The sequence below is a fragment of the Atta cephalotes genome, assembly GCF_000143395.1.
Source record: "Atta cephalotes unplaced genomic scaffold scaffold00052, whole genome shotgun sequence".
NCBI classification, from domain to species: Eukaryota; Metazoa; Arthropoda; class Insecta; order Hymenoptera; family Formicidae; genus Atta; species Atta cephalotes.
Genome location: NW_012130116.1, coordinates 1,506,859 through 1,520,391, shown reverse-complemented (window position 1 = coordinate 1,520,391; position 13,533 = coordinate 1,506,859). Strand labels below are relative to the sequence as shown.

The following is a 13,533-nucleotide window of genomic DNA, read 5'->3' as shown; positions in this document are numbered from 1 at the left end:
TATCAGAACTCCATTTTTAAAGATCATTTTTAGCCGAGTTCTTTTATTTACCTTAATAAGGTAAAATAGCATATTTTTGTTTTTGAGTTTTTGAAAACCTTTCAACATGCAGATTGGCATTTAAATATGGCTTCCTGGACATATAGTCGATTGACAAAGTAAAGAATATCGCATTACTGGTAACTGACTGCTTACACAATTGAGCCATAAATTTGCGCATGTTACATGATAATTATTATCATTATATACGACTCGACCACTCGTGATAACTGTTAAACACAAGGAACAAGATATACATTCTCCTTGATGTAATGGCCAAGCTGGTAGTTCAGTAACGATCTGAAATATATTAATATAGATGTATCATAAAAGTTTAAAAATGGATATTAGAAAAAAAAAAATTTTCTTTTACATTATTTCTTTTACATTTGTACATGTGTCTTTACATTAGTACATGTAAAAATATTAACAGCATTAATATCTAAAAATATTAATAGTTCATTTAAGTAACTTACTGGTATGTTTGCATAAAAAGGTTCCATTTCAGCCCAGATCCGATCAATGTCCATCAACAGGTCATCAAATCCAATAATATTTATATCCAACTCTTTGTATGAAAAATTAACACGTCTACAAACAGCTGCAATTTCAGCTAATTCTAATAACAAAATATATTCATATTTCATATTTCACATTTCATATTTTTATGGTTTTATTATTCGTAATGAATAAATAATATACAATAGATAGTACACATACATGTTTAATATTTTATAAAATATATTATTGAAACGAACACTTACGGCAAAGAAAGTTATATCCCTGGGCTGAGTTTAAAACTTCTTGCAGAACTAATTCTGACGTGATATTGGTAAATATATTGGCTGCAACTTGCAGTAATAAAACACAACTTTCCATGTATTGTTTCCATTCCCAATACACAGTCTGCAACAGAGAAACATGTGATAGTGAATATGATCAAATGATTATTTCCTCTATATCTTAACTTCCTGACAATTCAATTGCACATGATTACCTGCTGTGGAGTTTCTATAACTTGTTCTTCTTCTACATTAGAAGGCAAAAATGATTTAAGATCTAAACTAGGCACAGATCCAGAACGTGGCAGTGCTTCAGATGGACCACTAATCAATTCTATACTATTTATCGAAATAGCATCTTCTTTTTGAAGATTTTTTCCTAAGAATAATATATACTACTAGATTCAAGCAAAATGACACATAAGCGAAAATAAAATTGTTGCAAGTAATGAGAGCACTAACCTGTCTCTACAAATTGTGCTTCAATTCCATCATCAAGTTTTAGATTATTAAACGATTCAGATACTTCAGATATAAAGTTCAGATCTGCTAAATTATTATTAGCGTGCGTTTTAAACTCAAAATCCGCAAACATACTAAAGCTTTCAATATCCAAAGCATCTGACATCATGGGATTATTAGGTGGTTGTTCTGCCGACATAAATTCTCCAAATTCGTCAGCCGATTGATTATTAAAAGTTAAATCTAAGCTCATATCATTTACAATGGACGTTTCTTGAACTAGTTCACGCAATGCACTGTATTTATCTTCGACTTGTTGTAAACTCATTAAATCTTGTTGAACAGAATCAGACATTTCTACTGTAATGGCCTACAGATAAATTTATATACATCAGCAAAAATCATATTGACATTATACTTGTACAGACATAAAGATATACTTGCTACATAATTGACAAGCTTGTTATTTACCTTAGGTGCTAATTCCACTTTAGGTGCTAATACCTCTTTATTGCTGCTGACAGGTTCTGCCATACCTGCCAGACTATTAAAACTGTCGCTATAATCTTTAGGCATGTCATTATTTCTAATCACAGTATCCTTAAGTATTACTGTTTTGGACTGATTCTTTATTCCACATTTAGGAAACAGATCAGATGTAGATTCTACTATAGATTGATCTTTATTTTGATATGGCAAACTTGCAGGTGCAGGTGTACGAATTTGTGGATTAATATGTATGGCTTTTGTTCCAACAGTAGTTTTCTTGATTTTGTCAACTGGTTTTTTCACTCCTAGATTATGATTAGCGAGTCTGCTACCAATTGCGGAACCTTGCTTGCTGTCCCAGATTGGCATAGTGGAAACACTGGGAATCGGGGCGCTTTGAAACTCTGTAAATTCATCACAGGACTCGTCGAAGGATGATACAGACGGAACATCAATTTGAACACGCAGATTTTGTTTTACATCTTTGAACAAATTATTGACATTACTCCCAGTTATACCAGGCATCTGAATCTTGCTATCAAAATAAGATAATTTTCCAATACTGCCAGAGAAAGATATATTTGCATCAGGCACTGTGTTTACTTGGATTCTAGCTTTAGTTTTTCCCTTAGTCTCAGAAATATATTTTCCTTCTATACTCATATTACTGAGTTCCTCATAGTGCTGAAGTTTTGATGCATTCGCCTGTGCAGCAGGCTGCAAATTCATCAGGCATTCTATGTTTAAGTAGGGTGTTGGTGGAAAAGGAAGTAAATGCAGTATATCAAGACTGTTGAAAGTGTAGGACGTCTGAGCAGCCGCCACGAGAGCCAAGACAATGTACAGTTCTTGCTCAGTCAACTGTCCAGCATACTTTTGATTGGCCAGGCTCCATATGTGACCGAGCACCTCCGTAGGCAGCTGACTAGTAAGCAACAGAGGAAACACCTTGTTAGTGTCGACGAGCAACTCAGTCTGCATGCCGTTCGATCTGACCCGATCCTCCCGCACCGCTTCCCAGACCATCTTGTAAACCGGCGGTAAGGTGGTCGAGTTGGTCCACAGCCAACTCGGCAGCTGATTCAGCTTCTTATTCGCGTGACTTTTGTTCATGTTCTCGCGCGACGAGGTTCGGACGGCAAATCTCACCCTGCTACGAACGTCGCTTGTAGATTACGTGAACTCGTCGAGCAACATGAGCCCATCGTTCAGACTGCTAGCTTGATACATACATCGACATTGATATTACGAAGAAGAGGAGGTCGAGCGTCTTTTCAATATCGGTCGCATGAATGCCCGAGACTCGTGGTGCGAACGTTACCCTTTTTCCACATGGTTGGTGCCGTGCGACAAACACGCAACGAAACGCGTTTATATAACTCACCCTTACATCAAGTGACAAGAGTGTGACGTCTATCTTGGACCAGACCCTTCACCCTTTTAGTCCCTTGACACCTGCCACTCCAGTAGAGTGTACTTTAATTTTCTTGGATTCATTCGTTTTACATACACTTTCTGCACTCCAGATTGCTTGATTTTTCTTTCTCTCCCAGTGCTTAAATATACATCCATCTCACTTCAAAAATTAGAAAAAGAGGAAGAGGATAAAAAATTCAGCTACAAAAAATAAATCTGATAAATCTATTTATTTCACTTTTTATCTTTCGAACAATCAAATGCACTATATTTTGTTTCAGAAAATGTTATGAAACACAAATAAATAGATTTATTAAGACTATTTTATTTACGATTTTCAGCATTTTTGCTGACTATGACTCCGAAATTTATTGGCAATTGACAGTATTAGCTATTTTGTTATAACATAGAATTAACATAAAATCAATAATTTTTTATTGTTTAATACATTTTTTAAAAATTAAAAAAATTAGATTAAGGCGCATTTATGGCGATGGGGAAAGGAGGGGGACTATGAGAGCCTTTTCCCCCCACAGAGTTTTCTTTTATAAAAATATAACAAAAGCTTATATATACTTTTAAATATTTCTAAAATGTTCAATTATAATTTTGATATTTAAAAATTATCAAAATTTATTTTATGAATTTTCTAAGTACAAAGAAAATATAGAATCTTTTTTATATTCAAAAAGCAAATAAATAAAATCTGTGCTACAGCTTTTATTTTCCGTCCGTTCGCGCTGGGTGAAGTTCAGTATTGGTGTCACCATTGTATAGGTTAAGTCACGTGGCACCAAAGACTAATGGCCTGGCACATTAGCGCGATGTTCGTCGCGCGCGACACGCAATATCCAATGACTATACCTTTAGAATGAAAACACCGGTAAAGCTGTACACTCATTGAATATCGCGTGTCGCGCGCGACGAATATCGCGCTGGTGTACCAAAGGCATAAGGCCAGAATCAGACTACGCATTAAAGAATGAGATTGAAAATTAAAAAATTGAAGTTTGACCAATCAGAACAAAAGGAGTCAAAACTTCTTTGTCCTCATTGGTGAAATTTTAATCTTTAATCTTCAATGCACAATCTGATTCCGGCCATAAGACGACAAAGCGGCTCTGTTCGCCAAGCAATTAAACATGATTGATTGGATCTACAGATAAGAATCAATTATGCTCATTCACTCGGCAAGCATGCCTAGTCTTTGCCGTCTTGAATTCGCCCATAGAGAATGGACTGCGTTATCCGTATTTAAGTAGTATTTAAATATAGTCGATAATAATGAGAAAGAAGGACGGACCATGAAAAACGGTCAATCTCTCTCTCATTCTCTTTCCTATTACATCATTAAATGAAAAGAAATAGAGATGGCCGTTTTCCATGATCCCTCTCGCTTATCAATCATTTTGACACACGGATTATAATACTTTTTAATATAATATATCAATAATAATTAAAACATTTTATATTTGACTATGAAAAAATTTCGCTTGCGGTGTGTCAATGACTTCCTTCCCTTGATAAACTTCTGGATCCGTCTCTGATTAGAAATATTAAATTTTAGCTGGAAATTAACTTTATTGTAAATTTGTTATCAATCTAGATTAGCAGAAATAAACAATAGTCTTGATTCTTGATGATTAAAGATCAATGTATGTAAAGAGCAATGATGTAGTCTTAAAAATAAAAATACCCTGGCGATGCTTTGAACAAAGGTTTATCAGATTTTAAAAACACTAATTTGCAACATGTGGAACGAACAAATAAAAAAAAAGGAAAATGTAATCTTTTCATATAGGATTCGTACTGCGTGGCATCACCGCGCATTTCGATGTTTTATTTTTTATTTGAAAATTATAGCGAATGTTATAAGATTTTTTTGTTCCTCTTAATCCCTTCTATGTTCTCAAAGTGGCGCGTACATTATTTCTGAGACACCTTTATTGGATTCTTTAGTTAACTATATTATGTTATCATGTTGCAATTCAGATTTCAGTAAATACTTCTCTTTCTTGTTACCGTTAATTTATACAAACAAAAAATTAGTTTTAAATAATTATAGAAAGAACCTTTTGTGTACGCGCGTGCGTGCGTAAGTGCGTGAGTGCATGCGTGCGTGCGTGCGTGCGTGCGTGCGTGCGTGCGTGTGTGCGTGTGTGTGCGTGTGTGTGTGTGTGTGTGTGTGTGTGTGTGTGTGTGTGTGTGTGTGTGTGAGTGAGTGAGTGAGTGAGTGACGTCGCAGCATCGCTAAACTCGGCTTCCGAAAAAAGTGTCCTGGTCCCACCAGAGCTCAACTACACTACTGATATGTATCAGATGTTTTTGCAAAAAGTAACTGCAGAAATTGGAAATTTATTTTTATATAAAATCAATGTTAGATATAAACATTCATTAAGGTTAACAGTTATATTTAGCAATACAATTTTATAGTTTAAATAAAAATTTTCTCATTTTATCTTTAATTATTTTTTTAAAACATACGTCTACTTTTTATTGAAATATTTTTTAATCCAGATTCTACTAAATCACTGTAAAACTTTCTATATCACTTTCATACACATAAATACAATATTTAAAAAATTGTAATTTTTTAATAATTTTTTTATTCTGTTGTAAAAAATACGAGTATACATGCATCCTTAAATTCCGAATTCTTACATAATTTTATGTAATTTTTATATAAATATTTTATACAATATTTTATATAAATACGTCATTATGCCAGTTTTTCGATAACCAATCATATTTCGATACATCGAAATTGACCCTAAAAATATCAAGTGCTTACCAAGTTCGCCACCACATGGAAAAGCGGCTTAATGTTTGCTAATGGCGGACGTCAATTGCTAGAAGCCATTAGAAGATCGTCTCGTGTTAAAAACTTGAACATTTGACCTATTTGACGTTTCACCGCTACTGATCGTAATTGCTGAACAATAATCAACAGTGAGAAATGTCGACGGACTTTTATATACGCTATTACGTCGGTCACAAAGGCAAATTTGGGCATGAATTTCTGGAATTCGAGTTCCGACCGGACGGCAAGCTGCGCTACGCCAACAACTCCAATTACAAGAACGACACGATGATTCGCAAGGAGGCATATGTGCACCAATGCGTAATGGAAGAGCTCAAGCGCATTATCCAGGACTCGGAGATCATGCAGGAAGATGACTCGCTCTGGCCGCAGCCTGACCGCGTCGGACGCCAGGAACTGGAGATCGTCATCGGCGACGAGCATATATCGTTCACTACCTCCAAGACTGGCTCCCTCCTGGATGTGAACCAGTCGCGGGACCCGGAGGGTTTGAGGTGTTTCTACTACCTTGTGCAGGATCTCAAATGCTTGGTGTTCTCCCTGATAGGACTGCACTTCAAAATTAAGCCCATATAAATGACACTGATGCCCTTATTCAAAGACTTCTGTATAATCCCCTTGCTTCTCTATTTTAATAAAATATACGTAGTTATTTGTACTTGTCTGTACTTTATTCACAAAAATCAAATGTTCTTGGAAGAGAAATTAAATTGCATTCATCTTTTCATGAATTATATAATCTTTAAAGAAATTTAAGAATGTATCAGATGTACAGGGATCAATTGTACATCTTGAAATGAAATGAAAATTACAAACTGAACTAATTCATTAAGTGATAACTAATGAAATTATAAATATTCTAGTGACTGCGTTTATTTTGTAATTTTTCAAGATATATAATCTCTCAAAAAGACTGGAATTGAAACTTCATACTTTTCGCGTAAAAATGTTACATATAAAATATAGTTCAATAAGATCAATATTTAATAATGCAATTTTATATATATAAATGAAAATTTTCTTATTTTTTCTTAATTATTTTTTAAAAGTATGTTTATTTATATTAAAATGTTTGATTCAGGTCCAAAAAAGTCCTTCAAACTTTTTTCTATTTTTAAATATAACATAGAAAAATTTGTATTTTTGCATTTTGTTAAAAAATACATCTTTAATATTGGAAGTTGAATTATTTATTTTAATTATTAAGAACACTGTTATGCATTTGACTTAAGTAATTTTGAACATTATATAATTTATCTAAATCGTGAGCTGATGTTATTTATCATTTTGTCAAAATGTTTTTAATGTCATTTTGATATCAAAATGACAACAAATAATATCAGCTTATAATCTGAATTTGATAAGGAAATATTAAGATAATATACCAATTTAATGAACAGTTAGTGGATATGATTCAATCAATTAGACAAAATAATAAAATTTTTCAAATATTAAGCTTTTAATGATATCTATAACTCTAAGTAAATTTATTTATAAAAATTTAATAAAATAAATTTATTTAGAATCGAACATATTATTCATTAAAATTTAATACTTAAAATTTTTGTTATTTTGTCCTTTAATTGAATCAGGTACAAGTCATTAACTGGTTTACACATTTACTTTACTGAATGTTTTCCATTTGATATAAGTGTTGCTTTATCTTTGTTGTTTTCTGAATATCAAGAAAAAGAGAATGATGTTTGTGTCGATTTATGTTAAATGGAAAGCATTCCATCAACTTTATCAACTTCCAAGAACCTCAAGTCAGTTTAAGATCTAACCTGATCTGACAATGAGAGAAAGCGCTTGAGACTATCTGTTGACGTTTTGACTTCGACGTATGGTATATTAATGTATCATCACTTTATTGTTAAATACCTTTTCTTACACCATGCTCTCACATACGTTGATGTCGTATAAGCTGGTAGAAACAATTGTAGGATCAGTAAGTATCTATATATTATACGTATATATACATATAAAGTAATTACGCAATATGAATTAGAACAGATATCGACGGTTTCAGATATTGGAGTGAAAAACATCACATAAGAATACATTACTTGCTGTTATTTGAATATAATTCTACATACGATTCCTAACCTGAATGTAATAATTCATCGCATTTCGAGTGAAAGTGGACAGAGGAAAAAAAAAGTTTGAGACACTTGAAGTTGCATATTCATTGAGAAAAACTGGTAATTAACATTATTTAATCGTACCGAAAGAGCTTAAAATAAAAAATCTGTGTCAATAATTTAATCCTTAATACACAATTGAGTCATTCGTGCATTTCTTTTCTTTGAAATATTGGGAGCATTTGGAATAATGGATTCTATTCTTTTCTTTAATGCATAACTTTATACATGTACATTTTTGTACACATTAAAGTAGATGTAAGAATCATTTAACAATTTTATTTGTAAAAGTGATGATTAATCCCATTAATTGTATACAGTAAAAGAATTAAAAACTTATTATGTGCACTAAGGGTTAAACTTAAAACGCTTTTTGTTGTTGGAAATATTTTTTTGACAAAGTTAATGGCTCTAAATTTTTCATTAAGTGTAGTAAATTTTTAATATTACAGATAGAATTCTCTTATACTGGATGTTCTATCAACTGATTGATTTGAATTGTAGATGCAAGATGTCAGTCGATGTGCAAGATTTGGAAGAAGCCGAGGAAGGTCGTGTTGTCACAGACTCAGTCCATGAGAGATTTCGACAAACGCGTGTTCATTGTGACGATTGCAATCGAGACATCTCGGGAAACTGGACTGCCATAAGGAAGCACTTTGATGATTTGCATCCCTCTGATAGACACTGCTGCTATTGCAAAGGCAAGGTTTTTACGTATCGAACGATTATGACAATAGATAATAGAGAATCGTCGGATAGTTTTGTATATCACAAATGCAAGCACAAGGAGCAGCTCCAAACAAACGCATCGAAAGAATCCACATAAATATCGATATCTCTGTAATTTCTAAACACAAGATCTGTGAATTTGATATTTTAAATGGAAATAAATATACATAAGAAATCCATGACAGGTATAAAGTATAATTCTTAGTAATGAAAAATCGAGTCGATTAAAAAAAAACAGAGATTTTTATTGAAGTATATGTATCACAAAAACTCTTGCCTAAATCTAACAAATACTTGCCTAATTAACTGATAAATATCAAGAGACATAATAATGTCCCGCAAGTACAAGCAAGTTATGATATTATATACATACTCTTTTAATTCTTATCTATCAATTGATACTCAATAATAAGAAGCGTTTCATTTTACAAGCAATATACATAATACACTCCTGAATTTATTAATGTCTCTAATAAATAATAAAGAATAAATGAGATGTGTTTGTATAGAAATAAGTCTACCTGCTGTTATAAATGTAAGCATATTTTAGGGCAGATCACTTTTCGATTAATAATTCCTTTTTGGGAGTGATTTACAAGGCTATTTTACATATTTTCGCAAGTTTTCACAGTATCGTAACACAAGGTAAAGCATACATTGTGTTTTTGAAAATAATTGAAAACTATAGTTTTCAAGGATTTTTATGTCAATAATATACAAATACGATGCATGCGAGTACTGAAAGTGAACAGCAGATGGACTCATTTCTGTGCAAAATATGTATATTACTTTCATTTTTACAGATAAATTAATGAATTTGAGAGTGTATTGAAATTAATAAACAATAATATGCACTAAACGTTTCTTGCATATGAACAAATATCTCTAAACAATTACGTCTCTCTATGATTTTAAAACAATGAATTAGACACATTTTATATAATATAAATATTATATAAAAATTAGACAAAAATAATTATATGTATGAAAAAATATATATATATATATATTGTATAAATATATGTATTACATATAGCATGTATATTATAGTATTGTTGCGCTCGTATTACGTTCGCATCACTCGAGACATTGTCCTCGTGCCTCGGAACTTCGTCGAATTCGCGTGCGCCTAAAGAAAAGAAGCAGTGATCATTTTGTTTCGTTTTTGTTATCTAGACTTCGAATTGAACGTGAATTCTTTTCATAACATTACTTTGTGTTACGATCATATTACCAGTTCACTAATTATGTTTCTGTGTTCTAAACATTCTAAGAGTGTATTTTCGTGCACGAGTGTGACGAATGCGCGATTCGTTCGGAACGCCGCGAACATTACGTGCTCGTGCGTAACATATATATAAATATTTTTATATATAAAAAATTAGATATATACATTATATGTATATTATTTATTTATTTATATACTTTCATTTATAAATAATCGATGTAATACAATTTTATATACTATGTATCAAATAATATTTTATATATAAGATTCAAATACTCTTTATATTTTCTGATATAATACTACATATTTATTAAAGTTATTTAATTACAAGTACAAAAAAATACTATAACATAAAATATTGAAGATATTATTCTCAAATATGTGATGTAATATGTGAGAATAATATTGAAAGTATTCTCACACATCTTCTAGATCTGATGTAAATTTAATTTATTTGTTTTTCCTTCGTCACAAAGGAACAAATCTTGGAATCTCAACAAATTAAATAAAGAAAAGTTAGAAATGCATAAATACGATTAAATTTCCTATTGTATGAGACTTATAATTTATTTTTATATGGGTAAAGGAACAATTATTTATTATAGAATGAAAACTTATATTATAAACTTCGAGTTTTACAAATACACAAAAGTTAATTTCAAATACAAAGGTACATGAATTTGTACATAGTTGCATTTATTTTTTTATATCTTAATATTCATTGTAAAACATGTTCAATATTAATTATATATTATAAGACTATTATTTAATATAAAAGCAAATAATCTTAATAAAACTTGGTATATTATTTATTTAATCCTTCCCTCCTGAAGTACACTTACAGTCAAGTAGACAATCTACTCAAACATACAGAACAAAATTTTTCTTTCTAAAACATATATATATATATATATATATATATATATGTATTAATTTGACTAAATTTAATTAATTTAGTAAAGTATATATTTAGTCCACATACAAGTTATTTCTTATTTTTTACATTAACATTTAAATGGGATACGAAAATTTGTATAATAAATAATTTATATGTTTCTTAATACTATAAATAAAAGAACATTTATGCTATCATAATATATCAAAATACTAAAGTTATAATTATTAAAAATTCTTTGGTAAATTAAAATTATAATTATGTACCATTAAAAACAATTTTCATAAATTAAGATTATACATATAAACATCAAATAAAAACAACATACATCACATGAATTCCATGATCGTTCCATAAGACAGCATATATAATATATAATCTTTCTTATTTTTTATAATCATAAATATTGATATTTTCCACGTCTCTTTAGTAATCTTATATATTGTTATATTTTTATCTGAATATGTATATTGTATACATATACAATGGCACATATACACATAGATCTTTTTATATATAAAACAGCTTAAATATAAATTATACATAATATACATACAATAAGTTAGAAAAGATTTTATATTATTACACTTTTTATAAATGTGTGAGCTGCTTAAATGTCTTTTTAACATAATATTTGTTTAATTGTTTAATATATTGTTTCTACGTTCAAAAGATTAGAAAAGTACATATATTTAACATATAGATATTCATAGACAATTGAGTTATATTAATTGCAAAATGCTCTGTATGCAAATACATGATGTAATTTAATATGTAGGATATGCTTCAGGGATGGATGTAACATTGAAAAATGATAATTCCTGTGAAGTATGTCCCACATATATTAAATTGTTATAAGATATTAATACTGATTATCATGCCTTAACTATCTCGTAGTATTGTACTATCGTAGTATTGTAATAACTATCATACGCCAAATACAATATTTGCACACAAATTTATTTCTTTATTTAATAGAATTAATCCTGATAGAATTTCATTGATTTCATACTTTCTCAATATTATGAGACACAGACTTTTATCACATTCATTTTTCACAAAAAGGAAATTCCTATATCACACCAATATATACTAAGGACATATCACGATCTGCATAGATCGAATTTTCTCTGTTCACATAAAATGTCTTCACAAATCTATGAAGATTAAAAAAAACTTCTTTAATAAATGCGCCATATATAAATCAGATTATATATATTATTCAAAGCGTTTAAATGCTGGACTAAGTTAACGCTGGCCCCAGAGGGATATAGTAATCAATAGATGTTTTGTATTAAAAACTGGGATATGCATGCAGGCTTTTTTTATAATGTACGAATTTCCTTACAATAAATCTATGTGTAGAAGAATATTATAAATAAAAAATTGCAATAAGAGAAACGAATATTGTTGAGGAATATTTGTTTTTTTTTTGGAATATTATACAAAATATTATAAAATATGCCTATCCCGTAAACAAAAATAATATATAAAATCTGAGACCGCGAATAAATTCTAACAAATTAGAAGTACACATACAACTATATATTATATAAAAATCGCTATATTAGAATAAATCATTAGCTGCGCAGATTTATTTACTAATCTAATTACACGAATAATCGTCAATACTGATAATTAGATTATTAGTTTTTAATCTAATTACAATTAAATTAAAAGAAAAAAATTTCGTTGATTATAAATGGTGTTTCAAAATTCGTGAATCAAAATATTACAGCAAGGCAATTTTCGAAAAAAAAAATAAAATAAAATAAAATAAAATAAAAAATAAACATTTTTCCAATTTTCATTTCGAATAATTTTTGAGAAAAGGTTTAAAACTGGTCAAATAAGCAGTCATTTAATTATAATTTATAATTTTTACTATTTTTAATATTCTTGATTTTTGTTGTAGAGTCTAAATATAAATTTACTGTTTTCAATGAAATATGTAGCAATATTGATTTTTCTCATGTATACTAGCTTGTTATCATTAAAGGAAATACACCTTTTCTTGCCTTCAAATTATTTGTGGTAATATAATTGAAACTTTTATGTCTTTATGTCTGTAAGTAAGGTCAGTTTTAAACCTTTGTATCTCAAGACTTACTGGAACGAAAAATGTAATAAATACTTTTTTACTTATCCTTTTCGAAAATTTTCTTGCTATATTATTTTGATTTCCGAATTTCTTGACAGCCTATATTTTTCGATGAAGCAAAAAATGAAGACGAATAATTGGAAAATTTATGAGGCCAGAGCAATCTTATTCCATGAATGGATACTCGCTTTAATGTAATAATAATACAATAAACCATTATGTGCAGCGTATACAGTGCATATTGTATACGCAATTTCGCTAATGAATTAATTTGTACGAACTGTCATAATTGTGGCAAAATTGGCATTTATACACAGAACATAAGCAAATAGTTTTGCTTTGCTTATAAAAAATATACTACTTTGTTTATTTTTATATATATATATATATATATATATATATATATATATATATATATATATATATA

The 13,533-nt window shown here is 29.9% G+C and overlaps 2 protein-coding genes across 2 annotated transcripts; one reads left to right on the top strand and one right to left on the bottom strand.

Moving 5' to 3' along the window:
* Positions 1-120: 120 nt before the first annotated feature.
* On the bottom strand, positions 121-2,885 carry LOC105623063 (synergin gamma-like). Its single transcript, XM_012204465.1, has 6 exons — positions 1,755-2,885; positions 1,284-1,653; positions 1,037-1,200; positions 804-945; positions 516-658; positions 121-339 (listed from the first exon to the last, which is right to left on the bottom strand). The coding sequence occupies exons 1-6, from the start codon at positions 2,883-2,885 to the stop codon at positions 121-123; spliced, it is 2,169 nt and encodes a 722-aa protein (XP_012059855.1).
* A 3,259-nt stretch (positions 2,886-6,144) lies between these two features.
* Positions 6,145-6,667, top strand: LOC105623062 (protein mago nashi homolog). Its single transcript, XM_012204464.1, has one exon. The coding sequence runs from the start codon at positions 6,145-6,147 to the stop codon at positions 6,583-6,585; it is 441 nt and encodes a 146-aa protein (XP_012059854.1). The 3' UTR covers positions 6,586-6,667.
* The last annotated feature ends 6,866 nt before the right edge of the window (positions 6,668-13,533 follow it).

What these genes read in the sequence shown, in the direction of transcription:
- LOC105623062 (XM_012204464.1), top strand. Translation starts at nt 6,145, where the DNA reads ATGTCGACGGACTTTTATATACGCTATTACGTCGGTCACAAAGGCAAA.
- LOC105623063 (XM_012204465.1), bottom strand. Translation starts at nt 2,885, where the DNA reads ATGAACAAAAGTCACGCGAATAAGAAGCTGAATCAGCTGCCGAGTTGG. An exon ending in AAGTGGAATTAGCACCTAAG is followed by an intron (nt 1,654 to 1,754) that starts GTAAATAACAAG and finishes ATTTATCTGTAG; the next exon opens with GCCATTACAGTAGAAATGTC. An exon ending in CTTTTTATGCAAACATACCA is followed by an intron (nt 340 to 515) that starts GTAAGTTACTTA and finishes AATATATTTCAG; the next exon opens with ATCGTTACTGAACTACCAGC.